Below are 17,670 nucleotides of genomic sequence, written 5' to 3' on the forward strand. Positions count from 1 at the left end.
TTTTATTTGCACCATTTCCCTTACCATGGAACCCCTTTTTTATTCCTCTTTAGGTCTTATATGTCTACTCCCCTGCCTTTACCGATCTCATCTCTATCCCTGCAAACAACCACCCTTCTCCATGGCATCTTCCTCCATCTTTTCCAATTCTCAACACGGTGACCCTATTTTGTAGCTCCCTTTGTTTCCACCATGAACCCCAATTGTGCGCAAATTTGTGAAGCCCTCTCCCCTACGCAAGCACCTCCAGGAACCCCCATTGTGCAAAGTCTGTTTTTCTCATGGTTTTGATTTGATTATGCTTTTGTGGACATCATTTAATTCCATAAAACTACTAACGCCTAGAAGCTTTCAAAACAATAAGACTTGGTTGGTTGCAATCCATATGCTTTCCATTAAGCTCCTCGAAGCAGACTGCAAAGGCCATTGAATTCTCTATGATGTTTTTTGTTATCCTATACCCACCAAAGCATGATACAACATTCGAAGAGCTTGTTGTTCTATATCTCTCTTCTCTTCCATGAAGGGTAAAAATCTTACCAAGGATAGCCACGTCCTTTGGAATCTCTTCATTCCCCTTATGACTTTCTTCAGAGCATTCTATGATCTATCACCTACAGATAGTGAATGAATTCCTCAAACTCAAGTTCCATCTTATTTACACATTTTATGCCACCAAACTTTATGTTAGATTCAATTGTGCGTTGCACCTCACCCTATAGACCTAGTCCCACTATCCACACTTCATCCCCCCTCTTGAATAACGCATTCCACTTATCATTCATTTCTATAATCAAACCACCTACTTGCACAAGAATACATGATGTTGGCATTCTTCTCACCTCTTCACCCACATAAATTGTTTTGGAAACAAGCCTATGAATACCGTCATTAACCAACATAAAATAATCTCCAACGTCAACTTCAGTTGTCGGGCTATAATACTCATTGTGATTTCCAGAAAAGGTTATTTCTCCATGCCTATAGTTGACTTGGTGAAGTTTCCACAAACAAAGATAACCCAATCCTCTAGAGTGAAAATACATGCCAAATATATTTAGGCCATTTAAAGTGTTGTTTGATGAATGGTGGTGTACAACATCCCTGAGAACAAATCGGTCCCAACTCCCAACCTTTATCAACCATAGATTTAAGATCATCTAGAGCACCAACATGGTTTTCCATGAGTTTTTCTATGGAAACCCCATTGTCATCAATCATGTCCCCATTTTTCTGCCCACTCAAGGTCCCTAACAATTTCCACTTTTTCTGTGCTGCTAAACCCACTATAAAAATTAAAAACTCATTTATATTTGCCAAAAAAAACACTAAGTTGCTCATAAGATTGACAATCTCTTGCTTGACTGAAAACCTCATTTCCATCAATCTTTGAGTTATAGCCTAGTATTGCGTGACCACGAGGAGGAGAATTTCAAGAAAAAGGTTGTTGGCTTGATGAATACCATGATGACATCGTACTACGCCCTTCATATTGAGTTTTTGTTGGGGGTGTAACACCAAAAGCATAAATATTTATAGGAGATACACTCGCAGAGAACGTCTTTAGAGTTTCAGTTGGACTTACACGTGCTCTGATAAACAGTGTCATAGAAAACCTTTGACCAGTTTGCTTTGAGGTGTCATCAAACATGTTTCCACCATCTATAGAGCCACTAAAAGAACGATAACTTCTATAACCACTTGTCTCATTGTCAATCATATATTCGGCCTTCGGATTCAATTGAATCATCACATGTGGTAGGTACAGTAACAATGGTGGTGGTAGTAGCGGCAACATTGGTGGTGGTGGTGGTAGCAAAGACTGCAATAGTCTCCAATAATAATCGCCTAAACTCTCTCCACTGTACGCTATAAATAACATGAAGTATGTGGAGAAGTTGGATGTCCTTTTTACGTTTGACACATGTTTGGGCCAAATTGAAAAAACCTTAATTAGGTTTGGGCCAAATTAAAATATTTTCCGTAGGTGTGGGCCATAATAGGACCCTAAAATCAAAGCCAACCGCCTTTTGAATATGATTACCAACAACTGTTACCTTTTCTAGGGTTGATGGTAACAAAAGCACCAATGACAAGACTTGTCAGTGATGGTGAAGAGAGTGGTGATAGTGGAGATATCGATGGTGGAAAGGGTAGTGTGGACGGCGACAATGTCTTGTAATGGTTGTCGCCTAATCCCACCCCTTTTTGGTGATATCGATCTTTGCTTTATGTTTTTATCTCTCTTTTATTCTTCCTCTTTATATTTTATGCTTTCTCTTCCCATATTTTATTCTCCACATTATCCATTTTTCGGTTTTAGGGTTACAAATTGCTCCCTCATATCAAATTTTGCCTTCGATTGAAACTGTCTCAATAACATCATTTTAAGTTCCTCCCAACATGAAACATGTCTCCTTCTAGGCTCCCATTTTAACCATCGCAGGTCAACCCCTTCGAAGGCAATAAAAGCAAACATAATTTGTTCCTCTTTAGTCAAATGGTAGATAGAAAAATACCTTTCAACACATGGAATCCACCCTTCCATGTCATTTTCGTCGAACAGTGGTATCTCCAATCGACACGCTATGAATGCCACAAATCAATTAGACTCCAACGCCCCTTCCTCACGTTCTGTTGAGAGTTGTCCTGCTGTTGGCATCTCGTCTTTCTCCTCACAGTGCAAATATTTTGGCCTACGTGATGTTTCCTCTTGTAATTTAATCAACAGATCAAGTTGTTTCATCATAGTTTGAATGTCTTCTTTCAAACACTTGAAACTTCCTTTGATTTCTTCCACACGTGAGGTGTTAGCTAGAATCATATTCCCATAATTGATACCACTCTGATACCAACTGATACACACTCAAATGATAACAAAATGAAATTGATATTGCAACTGAATGATTAATGGTTTCCAACAATTTGAGAAGTTGGGGTCTCTATAGGCTCATGCCAAAACAATGTTTACAAATCAGATACCCTCTCCAAAGCCCCCTCACACCTATTTAACAAATTACTCCTGCTACTTTTCCTTTTTTACTCTTTGTAACAGAATACTGTCAATTCCAAAATTGCATCTATTGATTACTGTGATTACATCCTCATTAAAACAACTACCCATCCTACCCTTTTACTCCTTCTAGCCAACGTAACTAATAGGATTCCTCCAGGGTATATCAATCTATACTGTATTATAAGGCAGTCAGGTTTTTCTTTTTTATAAAAACTTGTAATTTTTCAAGGGTACAAATTATAAAACATTAAATATAGATTATTAATGCTCATAAAATCTTTGGTTTCTATAATATTTGTATCTTGCCCTTCTTAAAATTTACAAGAATTTTGGAAACTTTTACTGCTTTTCTCAAATATAAAGTCAATCAAACAAATAAAGAAAATAATATTTGAATTTTTTTGGAAACTGTAACCCACAATTGGTCCATTTCCAAAAAATAAGAAAGAATTTAAAACAGATTCAGTTTTCAGTTTACAATTAAATTTTACTCACATGACAAATTTTCGTTCACTTAGACATGTAACGTTTTCACGATTCAGTTAGTAGAGAAAATGTGAACTCAACTGCATGATATGGATATCTTGGTACCTGAACCAAGACTTAACCAGAGGTTAAACCAAATATAATTAGATGGTTATCCAAAGGTCAAAAGTGTCTGGAGGTCCCATGTTCAAATTCAAGGAGAAATAAAAATCCCTTGTGGCCACGTAGGTTCAAATACGGAGACTTTGGGCCACCCGCAAAGCAGGTGGTCGCCTGGGATTAGTTAGCTCGCATAGCGGGTTGGATATCCGGGTTAATAAAAAAAAAACTGATGCTTTAAAAAATAACAGTCGCGATATAAAAATAATAATTTAACATTTAAACCAATCACACAACAACTAAATAAAAATAATCCAAATATTAAAAATTAAAAATGAGTTTAACTGTTTATAATTATAAATTCCCATTTTGCGGTTGATGTCACTCATTCACAACTTCATATCATCAAACTTAGATGTTGTTTACTAAACAATTACCGCGTCATTTACCTTACAGAATGAATATGACAAGAATCGAAAATCTTACCCAGTAAGAACAAGCAGAGACGAGTCGAGAATTTTTTTTTCAATTAGTGGCACCATTTGACTGTAAGAAACAAATATATATAAAAAAAAAATTGTGGCACCATTTGACTAAGAAATGACATTAACAAGATTCGAACTCAAGTCTGGGGGGTGGAATAAAAGCTTTGCAAACCAACTCTACAAAAAAAACTTATTCACATTAGAGTTACAAAATATATACGGTGGCATACAACAAATTAATATGGTTGCACCTTTCACGAACCTAATCTTTTTTACCCTTCGACGGATAAATAATACGGTGGTACGTGCCACCGTTGGCACCATTGTAGGTCCGTCTATGAGAACGATGACAATTATGAGCGAGAGCATTATTAGGTAAGTGAGGGTGACAGATCTTACCCAGTCAGCTCTTACGAGGTACATTGTTGCATACGGTGTCGTTTTGACAAACCAGATACTTACCCGATAAGATAAGCGATGGTGTTAAATCTTACAGGTAAACGTTTACCAAGTAATGCGTTTGGGTAACTCACCCCTTAACCACGCACCATAATAATTGAAACAACTCGGCGCAAGTCCTATTTGGGTCGGGTAACCATAAATACCCATAATTCAAAACTGAAACCGACCCATGAATACCCGGTTGTTTTTTCGATTGCAGATGAAACCGTTCGACTCGGTTTTTTAATTTTCAAGGGTTTTTTTAACAACCCTACCCTCTCTAATACATAGTTGAAAACCATAAAATTGGGGGACCAAAATCATCAATACCACGCGGAACTTCCATTTCACACTTCTTCAATAACTTCGTTATGATCCTTCTTCGCTAAGTTTTGCTCCCCTTTAAAGCTCCCAATTGCAGATCTGGCGAATTCAAACCACGCTTCCATCTAATTCACATTTCTCCATTGAAGCAACAGGAAGAAGGTTTGAAGATGGGACACCATGGCCATCACCATCATCATCATCATCCTCATCATCATGATCCATATGATAATCCATTGATGGCACTTTGCTGTTGCCCTTGCTTGTTGATTTCCTCCATGTTTGCGATGATTGGGAGGTGTGTTACTGTTGCTTGTTATCCTGTTTGGCATTGTTTTGGATTCGATGATCATCATCATCATCACCATCATCATCATGGCTATTATTACTGAATTGTTCCAACAGATCTTCATTTGTATGTATCGATTTTAGTTGTTAATGTTTCTATTAGCTGAGCAGGCTTTGTATCTAGATTCTTCTTTGTTCATTCATAAATATACCTTATTTGTTATTTTTGGTTCAATTAATTTATAATAAAATATTTTTGTTTTTGGTACCGACTTAATCGGTACCAATTATAAACGATTGGTAGTATTATATTAGGGGGCGTTTGGAATTGCTTATTTTACGTGTTTTTTGACTTATTTCAGTCTGACACCAATGATAAGTTAAATGCTAGTGTTTGGATGAGGAAAAATAAAACTGTTTATACCGGTATCAAACCGATAATAAACAGTTTTTGATAAGTAATCCTTCCTGAATTATGAAAAGCTGCTTATTACCAGTTTACCATTTTAACCCTGTTTTATTAATGTTTGTTAATTATTAATCTTATTGATATAAATTATTAATCTTATTGATATAAATCTTTGTCAAAGATATTATTATAAATGATGAAAAATAAATTTTTACATGTTAAAAAATCAAATAAGTTAATAAGCAATCTTAAACACTCCTATAAGTTAATAATATGAAAGACTGTTCTTTTTGGTCATTTTACATATATAAGCAAAATTTGTCAAACACTAAAAAACAACTTATTAACTTATTGCTTTTTGGTACCGCTATAAGTTAATCCAAACACTTTTTACAAAACTCCGGTTTGATACCACATAAGTTAATAAGCACTTTTACAGATATTAAATATTAAATTTTGTAACGTTAATCATTTTGTTTGAACATTTGAATACTATGTTTTATTCCTTATACTTAAAAACCCTTAAACATTACGTGTTACCTGAAACTCAAAATTTTAACATAGGGACAAGTTTTCATATATAAACTTGAAGTTGGTATAAAATCAATTGATATCAAATACAATTGGTTGATACACTATAATTGACTGATACATGATATTGGATAAAAAAAACTTGATACCAGACCTAATACAACCCTTGATCATCTTTAATCTCAAACTCGCCCATAAATCATGTTTGATATGGAGATTGATCTCGTGCATTTCGGTACATCTTATCCTAATGTACATTTAAATATGAAGATCTCTTCTTATGTTTTTCACATTAACTCTCATTTTCACTGATACCCGACCCTATTTTAACATGTATAAAGTTTTAGAAAAGTAAAAGCCACATGTTTTACAATAATATACATTATTAATAAATTTAAAAAGCTTGAAAAGAGAAGAAAAAGACTAAGTGGTTGTTTATTTGCTTCTTAATGGTTTTATTAAAAGGCAACATTTGAATTGCTAAGAGGTAAGTCTTGTTTAATAAAAAAAAAATGTGCATCTTAATGGTTCTATTATCCTCTGGACTAGGGGTGTTCATAGGTTGGATTAATCGGGTTAAAGGCATTTGACCAATTCAATCCATTGCTAGCAGTTTAAAAAATCTCTACCCAATCCTACCAAAACCAAAGTGTAACTCAATCCAACCCAAACGGTAGAGGTTGGTCGGGTTGATACTTTGGTACATCAAAATATTATTCTAACCTTGAATATCCTCTAAAAAACAAAGTCTAATCAAACCCACCAACTAAACTAGTCCATACTTACGTGCCGTAAGTCTAATCCAATTCTCACAGTTCGCCGGTTCTAAACGCATCCATATTTTCTTATAGTCGGCACTTTGGACTAAAACAAATAGTGTTGTCATGCAACGGTGCACCCTATCCAAGTTCCTCCAACTTCTTCAAACAATTATCAATATCATCTTTTGGTGCTCCATGTTTTTCTAGCATGACATACATTAACTACAATGGAAGTAAACATGTTAGCAACAAAACCTTCTTAAAAAACATCTAATGGGTAAGCTACTTTCTCTTTGAATAAGATCTCAATTCAAGCAACGGTTTCATTAGATATCTTACAAGAAAATATCTTTTTTTCTTCAATTTCCGCTTTTTTAGGAAGTACATGTTTCTTTAGCTTTCCGTTTTTTGCTTTGTACTAGAGGGTGAGAAGAACAATCTTGATTTCCGGTCCCCCCCCCCCCCGGTTTCTTGTGTCTAAAGTATATCTTCATTCAAGTTGAGATCAGAGTCATAAAGATCAGTAATCGTAGATGTTGTTTCATAACTCTCAAACCCAACACTAGCAACCCCATCGCACAGTTCAGGCAGAACAATACTCCTCAATGGTTCCATGTATTTACTTTGATGTTTAAAAAAAAATATCGATATAAATATATAGATTATAAAAAAGAATTATATAAAGAATAAGAAAGAAAGTGACCAAAATTTCTATCTTCAATTCTTCCTTGGATAGATTGAAGGTGTTGGTTGATGAATCATAAATATTTCCACTTCTGTTTTTCAGTTTCGACCAAGATGCATATTTCCCTTAATGTAATCATAGTGAATTTTCATCTGTTGTTGGTCGGCGATAAAATTATGCTTCATTTTCAATTCTTCACCAACATTCTTCCACGACTATAACTTAGACTACTACCTTCTCGTTCATTTTTAATTGTGTCATGTATACAAGCTTCAAGAAATGTTTGGACCAACCCCTCCTTTTTCCATGTAATCTTACGTTTCTTTTGGTGCAGAGATTCACCAACTAGTTCCATACCTAGTCTAAACAAATCCATACCATAAATGACAACTGAACTAGGTGGTCAAATTAAATCGGAAACAACTCATGTAAAATACAAGTATCATCCAATAAAGATTTAAAGCTTTCGAACACCCTTCATCTAAGACCATTCCTATTCGGAACAAAAGGGTATTAATAAAAAATCATAAAAAACATAACAGAAACCAAATCTAATCAAGAAATTAGAAACCATTCCTATTTCAAACAATCAACTCTAATCTAGAAATTAGAAATCAAAAATCAAAAACAAGAAATCAGTAAACAAAGAAGCATTTAAATAAGAAATCAGAAATCACTAAACAAGAAAACAAAAATCAGTAAACAACAAATCAAAAATCAGTAAACAAGAAATCAGAAAAGCATTTGAACAACATCGACATGAAAAGTTGTTTGAGCAAATAAACAAGAAATCAGAAAAGCATTTGAGCAACATCTTCTCCTTAATAGTGGTTCCTCCATCCAAAAACACATAAAGAACGATGTGGTGAAATCAGAAACAAGAAAACCAAAACCAAATCGAAAAAAGAAATTAGAAACCATGGATTTAACACCAAATTGAAACACCACATAGAGAAATCGACAGATGGTACTTGAGAACACGGAGGACAACGTACGAAGAAGAGTCGTTGGACAGGTTCGGTCATGGCCAAAGGCGTCGTGGACAATTTCGTGGGAGAGCATGGAGGCGGATGGGTATACGGTTAAAGGGAAATTCTGGAACAAGATCACATCTAAACAATTTTGCATAGACCCTAGTGAATAATCGCTCAGAAGCTTTAGTCACCGTTAAGAGGCCTCAAGTTTTTTTTTTCTTTTTTTGCCAAATAAGACACACCTCTGTGATTCAGAGGTGGACTCTTGATGACATCATTAAGATGCAAACAAACAACCCCTTAATTTTAATTAGTGGTTATGTTACTCTTTTTACAATATCTAATAATAGCTTTGCATTACTGGAAAATCGAGGTGTTCACCGATGTGTTGTATTTGGGTTTATGTGTTCCTAGGGATCTTTGCTTTTTTATCCATTAATTTTTTAATTTATTAAGTTGTCTTTAAGCATTAATCTCTTTAGATAAATTAAGATAAATTGTTGTTTGATTTTTGTTCTGAATAAATAATTTGAATAACAAAATTTACCATTTTAACCTTATGTCTATGCGTGTGTTGAATGACGAAATAAACTGTTTGATGAATATTTAAAATTACAGTAAAAATCAAAATAATACCAATTATTTAAAATAATATGTAATAACTTAAAATATATTTAAAACAATAAAGAATTATTATTTCATTGTAATTTTAATTCATGTATATTGGTAAACTATTTATTTTTGAATGAGACATGATTAAAATTGTAGGACAAGGGTAATTTAAAAAAAAATGCTAACTTAATGCATTAAGATAGGATAAGCTAACTTAACGTGTTAAGCCAATCTTCAAATATTAAGTTAAAAATAAACACCTAAATATAACTTAACCAATTAAACAAACCACCCATTAAGCTTATTAAGCTGAAAACAAACACCCCTTTATTCATTTTAGCTGATTCATCCATCATTTTTTATATAGAAAAAAATGATAGATGAAGTACTAAAGCACATATTAAAAGAGCTTTATTTTTTTTAAAAACAATATTATTATTTACCCTTCAATTGCATTTTCTTCTTCGTAATGGTTCAAAGAAAATATCTGATATTCTTTTGAACTCTTTATCTCCGTCGTTTTCTTACGTTGATTTATGGCTTTGCACAAAATGTTGCAACTGGATGTAACTTGAAGTCGTTTTCAGAAAAAACAACATATGCATGTATATGTGTGTTTGTGTGTGTGTGTGTATATATATATATATATATATATATATATATATATATATTGTGTGTGTGTGAAGTTGAACTCGCTACATGTTGAAGCAATTTCACGCCTCAGGTTGGCTACCACCATTCAACACCATGATACTTATAAGAGCCAATCTATTGTTTCGTTATCCAGGAAGGATGCAAGGGATTATTGTACATGGTATTTTTTGTACGTGTTGTCTTGGATCTGTGTGACCATCTTGAGCAATAGATAGCCTTTGAACAGGTTGAAGGGGATTTCGATTCTTTCAGTGGGAGATGGCTAAACATTTTGAGCAAGATATAACCTTTGCTAGTTTAGGTCAAGGTGCTGGATTTCCAAGATTTGCTTTGTTTTCTAGTTTCTTAGGGAACAATTTTGGTAGCTGGTTCTTGCTTATGTTAAAGGGTCTTTCGTGCACATTTTTGCTCATTTTATCTCTGTATACATGGATTATTTAGATTCTATTGCAAATTAACTGTTTTTGTCAGATATTTACCAAACAACTATATTTCATTTAAAACTATATTATATAGAGGGTTAAAATGACAATTTGTAACCATAAGGGTGGTGTCTGATTGGTTTGAGCTTGACTCCAAAGGTCAAAAGTACCAGCAGGTCCCAAGGTTCAAATCCAAGGAGGAATAAAAATCCCCTTGTGGCCATGGAGGTTCAAATGCGGTGACTCTAGGCTATCTGCAAAGTAGGTGGTCATCCTGGGATTAGTCGGCTCGTATAACGGGTTGTATATCCAGGTTAATAAAAAGAAATGACAATTTGTTGTCATTTAGAACAGTTACCAAACAACCATATTTCATTTTACATTATATCATACATAACCTATTAAGCATTATGACAATTTGACCATCATAAATCAAAACATTAAGCAATTGTCAAATAATCCCTAAAATACCGATCATGATGCGTATGGCCTTTTAACGGTTTTGGGTTACATCATGCTCAAAGCCTCAAAAGGCGAAAACAAGATGTAACGGTCATTTGGACCATAAAAGCAAAACTAAACTTACATTGGGGTAAATATGCAAATATATAAATAGTTGAGGGACTAAAATTGTAGTTTACTTTACAAGTCCCCGTTTTCATACGAAAACAGAAACTGGAATCCGAAAATTGTGGGGTTTAAATGCTTCTGAAAACAACTCAAAAGGGAGCGTGGAATGCGTGGAGGGGATAAAATACAGTCACACGCTAACAATGGCGCTTCTGTTGGAACCGCCATTATCGACCTCTCTGTTCTCCAATAATTCATCCTCATACTCACAGACACAATCACCTCTTCATTTCAAGTTACTTCGTACTAATTTCTCTTCCACTCCAAAATTTGAGCAAACGGTTCTTATTCGACAGTACTCTACGTCCAGATACACCTCTAAAGTGTGTGCCGCAGCAATTGATCCACCGCCTCCGCCGGATCAGAACCAGTCACCTTTACGAGATGCTAAAGTTTCCCTAGAAGTTGCCAGCACCACAAGAGACCGCCAGAAAATTGTGAGAGTCGCGTGGGAAAAGCTGGTCCGTTGGTCTCGCTCATGGCGGTCCAAGGCCAAAACCGACGTTCTTGAACGCACAAACAAAGTAATGTCCGTTATACAATTTCATAGTATTTAGAGATGAATGCAATTTTGTTAAGACTGTTGAAACATTTACGGAAGTCGGTCTTAATTTGTGAACGAGTATGCTACATTGTGTTCTTGAGAAAGAAGGAAAAAGTGACACCGGTACTTGTTTATCATCTTTGGTCGCATTTGAACTCTTCTGTTCGAAGAGGCTTAATATATTCTATTGAAAGTGCATGTACATATTTGTGTTTTGCAAGGTTGGATTTGGTGCTCAAAGAGATTAACTATTTGTAAGCCTCTATGTCATCTAAGAAATATGGTTCTAAAGTATGTCTGCATAATGCTAAGGAAGCATCTAAAGCTTTCTTCAGATCAATAATCATCGAAAATAACCATGATCAGTCATTTCACTGGAGTAAAAAATCAACTTCTTACAATTGGTATCAGGTTCCTATGATGTGGTGTATCTCAAACTCATTTTTTGTGACTGAATTTTTGGACAATTGAACCTGAAACATGAGCGCTTGATACAAAATCCCTTTTTCTTGAGTGCCTGAATTCTGCTACTGTATCATTCTTAGTATGGTATTATATAAGCGTACTCCTGTTACCTTTTGGCCAGTGCTCTATCTTAGGACATGCATCTTGACTAACATTTTCCCACTTATGGTTATATATACAATTTCAGCAATTTCAAGGAAGTCATTCTCATGACAAATTGACGTGATTTTCACATTCCTATGCTATGTACTTTCTGAATGGCTTTTAGGTGGTAGTTCTAGGTGGTGGATCTTTTGGAACAGCAATGGCTTCCCATGTTGCAGGTAGAAAGGCACAAATGGAAGTAATAATGCTTGTACGTGATCCTCAAATTTGTCAATCCATTAATGAGAAGCATTATAATGGGTGAGATTTGTATTGATTACATGCTCATCGCTAGATAAAATTTTTGTTACTTTAAACTTGTTACCTCTTTACGATATTAAGGGTGTTTAACTATTTATTTTTAGAATGTTAATCTAGTTTAAATATTGAAATTCTCCATTTTCAGTAAATATTTTCCTGATCACAAGCTACCAGAGAATGTCATTGCAACAATGGATGCGAAAACTGCTCTCACCCGTGCAGACTTTTGCCTCCATGCTGTACCAGTACAGGTTTTCAGAAAGTCATCAACCATCTTTCAGTTTAATTTGACAAGCATATGCATAAGGGTCACGTCACTGTATTTTGTCAACCAATGCAGCCTTGCCAGGGCATTGGATTCCATGCTTGTATTTTTAATACCTATCACCTAAGTTGGACGACTAGAGCTGTTCTAGGTCATATATTTAAACCTGCAGTAAAATATGTTATGTTCCCTTCTGTTTTCACAGACTATGCATACTTCTTTTAGGGTGTTGTCTCTACTCTTAGCATTGACTCAGATTGGGGCTGAGGAAATTGACCTTTCGACTTTCACAATGTTTGACGTTTTGCTGTTTATATCTTTTATAGCATGTTGCCTGTTTAATGCATCGATGTTAGTTAATTATTGCAATGCCTGGTTTTTATTTCATGTTCTTTTTCTGAAGAACTTGAAGGAACATGCTGTGTTTTCATGATTCTAGTACTTGGTTTGCCAGTTGGATATTTTGAAACTACCGGTCTAACAGTTCCGGTACTCGCTTGCATTTTTTAAGAATTCTAATATCATATTACATGAACAATGACTTTCATAATGGCTGTTAGACTAGAAAATCGTCAACTCTTTCCTGTCACATTGTTTATATGAATCAGTGGCAACTGTCTTTATCTAATTTATCTTGCAGTTCAGCTGTTCTTTTCTGGAGGGTGTTGCCGATTATGTAGAGCCAGGTCTTCCTTTCATATCCCTCAGCAAGGGATTAGAGCTAAACACATTGAGGATGATGTCTCAAATAATTCCACAAACACTAAGAAACTCTCGACAGCCATATGTTGCACTTTCTGGGCCTTCATTTGCACTAGAATTGATGAATAAGTTGCCTACAGGTGAGTGTGTGCAAGGAAAAATTGCATTTGATTAGTTCTTTCTTTTTTTTTATTTCCTTCCATTACTTCCATTTTTGGTTCATTTTTTCCATCTTCCTTCATTATCCATTTTTGATTTTGTGGGTCCCATCTTCAGTTTGCCCCATGTCAAATAAATGGTCCCATAATCACATCTTCACCTCTTTTCCAATGACATAATGAGACCAACAAAAGGGAAATGTTAGGAGGCCAAAAGTAATAGGCCCTAAAATCTTGCTTGTGTTTTCATAGCAATGGTGGTTGCATCAAAAGACAAAAAGTTGGCAAACACAGTCCAGCAACTTCTAGCTTCTAGAAACTTGAGGATCAACACAACAAGGTAGACTCTTTATAGCTTTAAAAATTCTAGTATTTCCAACTGCTTATGATCCTTTTTCTGCATCCCTTTTTTAATGACCACTGACCTTTGATGTAACATTATTGAAGAAACGCTTTGTCTTGATCGTGTATCCCCAGTTTATAACTCCTGAATGGCACAGTGATGTTATAGGGGTGGAGATTGCCGGTGCACTGAAGAATGTACTTGCAATAGCAGCAGGGATTGTGGAAGGTTTGAATCTTGGTAATAATTCCATGGCAGCCCTGGTTGCACAAGGTTGTTCTGAGATACGATGGTTGTCAACAAAGGTGTGAATGACCTCTGCCGTTGATACATTAATTTTTAAACGTCTAGTCCATGAAAACATATACCAGTACTTTTGTGTGCATAGATTCGTTCTTAAAATCATGAACCTCATTTGGTTGTTTGGCTTGGATGGGTGACTTTTTCTCTTGGAAAGTAGAAGGCATTCTATTGATTTCTGTTATTTCCTTCCATTTGATAATCACATCTTTGTTTCTTGTTACACCATTTAAATGAGACCCACAACATGAAAATGTTCATCGACCAGAATGAGTATTTAGTAGGACCTATAGATATTTGGTCTTCAGGCTTGGCTTAAATTTCCTTTTAGATTTCAGCATTTATTACTGCAGTCTAATTAGTGCTCTATGTTATGAATATAATGAAGATGGGAGCCAAGTCAACAACAATCTCCGGCTTATCAGGGACGGGGGATATAATGCTTACATGCTTTGTTAGCCTCTCTCGAAATAGAACAGTTGGAGTTCGACTAGGTTCTGGAGAAACACTTGATGATATACTCTGCTCCATGAACCAGGTTACTAATTTACTATCTTACCCTTGATGCAGAATCTGTTGGTCCCTTTATTTAGTTAATGTAGTTACTTAACAGTTATTTACATGTAGGTGGCTGAAGGAGTATCAACTGCTGGAGCTGTTATTGCATTGGGACAAAAGTACAATGTCAAAATGCCAGTTCTAACAGCAGTGGCACGGATTATAGACAATGAGCTGACCCCACAAAAGGCTGTTTTCGAGTTAATGAACCTCCCACAGGTATTCAATATTCATTTACCTCTTCTGAAGAAGGTTCTCCCTCTTTACCAAACCAAACGACCCCTGAATATCCCACCTGAAGGTGGATTCCGGCTGGGGGAGGGATGTATGCAGACCTGACCAATACTCTTTAAAGAGAAGAGCGGCTATTTCCCTCTTTGTGAGTGATTAATTTTACAAATTACCTTCCCCGATTTTCGATTCATCTTGAGCATGCTTTAACAACATGATTCATGATGGTATGCGCTCATAAAAAAGGTTATATTTCTCCAATGTGGAATCTTTTAAATTTTACATCCCACATGTGTAATTGTCCCCTTGGTCTCAACATGCTCTGTGCATGTAGCTGTTAAGGGTGTATCTGATTCAAGCCAAGCCCAAGCTTGCTCATCTCATGAAAAAGATAGGCTTAGGCTCAGCTTGTGGCCTGCCGAGCTTGAAAAGCTCGGACTAAGGCTTTGCTAGTCAAAAGCTTGAGCCTTAGGTTGCTTGATATAGATATAAGTTTGAGATTCCACTCAAATTGAGGACGTGATCTCTGATAGAAGTTTTTGGAAACTAAGGACGAGGGTAGTAGATTTAAGGTAGGGTCCTGTAGCTAGTGAGGATAGGAAGTAGGGAGTTATGGAGCGCGGGGGTAGGACATGGAGAGGTTTAGGGAGTTGGCAGTTAGGGTATCCGAGGCCCGTGTTAGATGGAGGGTTTGTGCTCTTTTATTTGCGTCTTTTTTTCCTTTTTCTTCTTTTTATTATGTGCTAGTCTTGATTATCCTTCTTGTTCTCGTCTTTTCCTTTCCGCTTACACTTTTGCGCAAGCTGGTGATCTCTCCACAGAATCAACCGCTCTACCCTTTAAGATAGATAGAAGTCAGGACTGTTTACATTCCACTCTTCCTGGACATGCTTTCGAGTGGGATATACTGGGTTTGATTTTTGATTGTCACAGTTTTTTCTATAAAATAAAATAAAATCCTTTGAATAAAAATTACAAACTCTTTAAATGTCACAATTATAATATCTGATAAAACTAATAGGGTTGCTATTCATACCCCCTGCCCACTCATATACCACCTCATTAGTCATTTCTTACCCCCTGCCTCGCTCACATACCGCATATAGGAGGGGTATGAATCGGATACACTTTTTTGGAATAACATAAATGATAGTATTTTGTTTGGTGTGTTGATGTTTAGGTGGAAGAAGTGTAAATACAGGAATCTGATGAAATTGTAGTAGCTATTTTTCTGATTGCTCGACGCACTTCTCCTTCCACAGAGGTAAGGTAGTAGTTGAACAATCACACACAAAATATTACACCAAGAAACCATTTTTCTTGATAGAAGGTATACATATATTGTTGAACACTTTTAAATGTCATCTTGGTTAATTCTAAACCAAACAAGTGCGAAGCACCGACATTGAGACTTTATATTTGTTACTGTATTTTCATTTCCGATCTCAAGTCAAGATTCTCATGACTGGTTAATGTGTATCGCATCGATGTGGCACACTTGTCCGTCTTGCCCTTCTCAGGTACTGTTATTGTATCTGTTGCTTGTTTGTACACACTCTTACCTTACCTGTAACTTCCTATCTCGTTTCTTTTAATTCTTGTTTTGCAAACCGTAGGAGACAATCTTTTTATACTTTGGGTAGAGGAAGAAAAGGTTTGCATACATCCCATCCTATCCTTAGTCCCTAGTTTATGTGATTTACTAAGGGGGTGTTTGGTTAGAAGTACTGGGTAGTAATCAATGAGAATGAAAATAAAAGAAACTGTTTGGTTTTCTATAATATAATGAGATCATTCCCCTTAGAAACCCAATATTTCATTCGTGGCTAAACTGGAGGGAATGAAAATTCATTCCCATTTTCATTCTGTGTCATTTTCATTCTCATTCTCATTCCTCAGCATGAGCCAAACAGACTCTTAAGTTTATTTGGTTTGGTTTATCCATTCTAGTACGACACCTTCCAGCGTACCTTAGTCATGTTTTAGTGAAAAAACAATATTTGGTTGATTTGCTTCCTTATGCATTAAAGATCACTAGAAGGACATTCGTGCAATGCAGCGAGATACATCTTGATTTTAATATTTCATTATCTCAGTCGATGTTATAGTATGCTCTTATGTGATTTTGAAAAAACGATAATTCTTTTATTTTTGAATAAAATATACATTTGAAGATATCATAAAAATTTGACAAAAATATATCGATATTAGTACCAAATTAACTATTTAAAATTCCTATTTTTTGTGTAATTTTTAATTCAATTTTTTTATTATAATTTAATTTAGATTCAATAACGAAGTAATTTATATTTGGCTTAATAATATAATTTTCTTATAAAAATAATAATTAATTATTTTGTTAGTTATCTATAATTATCCTAATTATATTTTAGATTTTTTATATTTTAAAATGAGATGTTTATCCTCTATTTGATTATGTTTATCTGCAGTTAGTTATACGAATTCAAACATGGAGTTTTAATAAGTTGTACTTATGCATAATTTACTTATAATCTTGAATTTTAAGTAATATGCATCAATATACAGTATTTTATGCATAAAAAATGGTTTTTAAGAGTTTTTATCAAATGCTTTATAATATAGTATAGATTATTTGATGGGAGGGTCCTTCAGTAAAATGTAAATTCAAATAACTTAAACCATTAATATATGTTGCATATATTTCATCCTCACAACTGATAGGAGTATGCAAAATGCTTCATCTACATAACCTCTAAAACATTTCAAGACTCTTGGATTTGGACTACTAATGGTCCCACAACAACTTTCTTTCTGATAATCGTTGTGTTTGATTTTTGACGACTCATGCCATAGGATCTGGGGGGCAGTTTATCGAACGCTAACTAGGTCAATTATTGTAG

The 17,670-nt window shown here is 35.1% G+C and overlaps 1 protein-coding gene across 3 annotated transcripts; it reads left to right on the plus strand.

The window, feature by feature from the left end:
• Positions 1–10,918: 10,918 nt before the first annotated feature.
• Positions 10,919–16,513, plus strand: LOC112510260 (glycerol-3-phosphate dehydrogenase [NAD(+)] 2, chloroplastic). Of its 3 annotated transcripts, XM_025115601.1 has the most exons (9): positions 10,919–11,341; positions 12,095–12,231; positions 12,377–12,482; positions 13,137–13,338; positions 13,609–13,696; positions 13,857–14,004; positions 14,388–14,537; positions 14,627–14,776; positions 15,969–16,513. In XM_025115601.1, the coding sequence occupies exons 1-9, from the start codon at positions 10,961–10,963 to the stop codon at positions 15,981–15,983; spliced, it is 1,377 nt and encodes a 458-aa protein (XP_024971369.1). In that variant the 5' UTR covers positions 10,919–10,960; the 3' UTR covers positions 15,984–16,513. The 3 variants fall into 3 exon arrangements, with proteins under 3 accessions (XP_024971369.1, XP_024971370.1, XP_024971371.1); XM_025115602.1 differs by lacking the exon at positions 12,377–12,482 and having other exon boundaries at positions 12,095–12,181; XM_025115603.1 differs by lacking the exons at positions 12,095–12,231; positions 12,377–12,482 and having other exon boundaries at positions 10,948–11,341.
• The last annotated feature ends 1,157 nt before the right edge of the window (positions 16,514–17,670 follow it).

The sequence above is a fragment of the Cynara cardunculus genome (genome assembly GCF_001531365.2).
Source record: "Cynara cardunculus var. scolymus isolate 2C chromosome LG 3, CcrdV1, whole genome shotgun sequence".
NCBI lineage: Eukaryota > Viridiplantae > Streptophyta > Magnoliopsida > Asterales > Asteraceae > Cynara > Cynara cardunculus.

What these genes read in the sequence shown, in the direction of transcription:
- LOC112510260 (XM_025115601.1), top strand. Translation starts at nt 10,961, where the DNA reads ATGGCGCTTCTGTTGGAACCGCCATTATCGACCTCTCTGTTCTCCAAT. An exon ending in TTCTTGAACGCACAAACAAA is followed by an intron (nt 11,342 to 12,094) that starts GTAATGTCCGTT and finishes AATGGCTTTTAG; the next exon opens with GTGGTAGTTCTAGGTGGTGG. An exon ending in TACTCTGCTCCATGAACCAG is followed by an intron (nt 14,538 to 14,626) that starts GTTACTAATTTA and finishes ATTTACATGTAG; the next exon opens with GTGGCTGAAGGAGTATCAAC.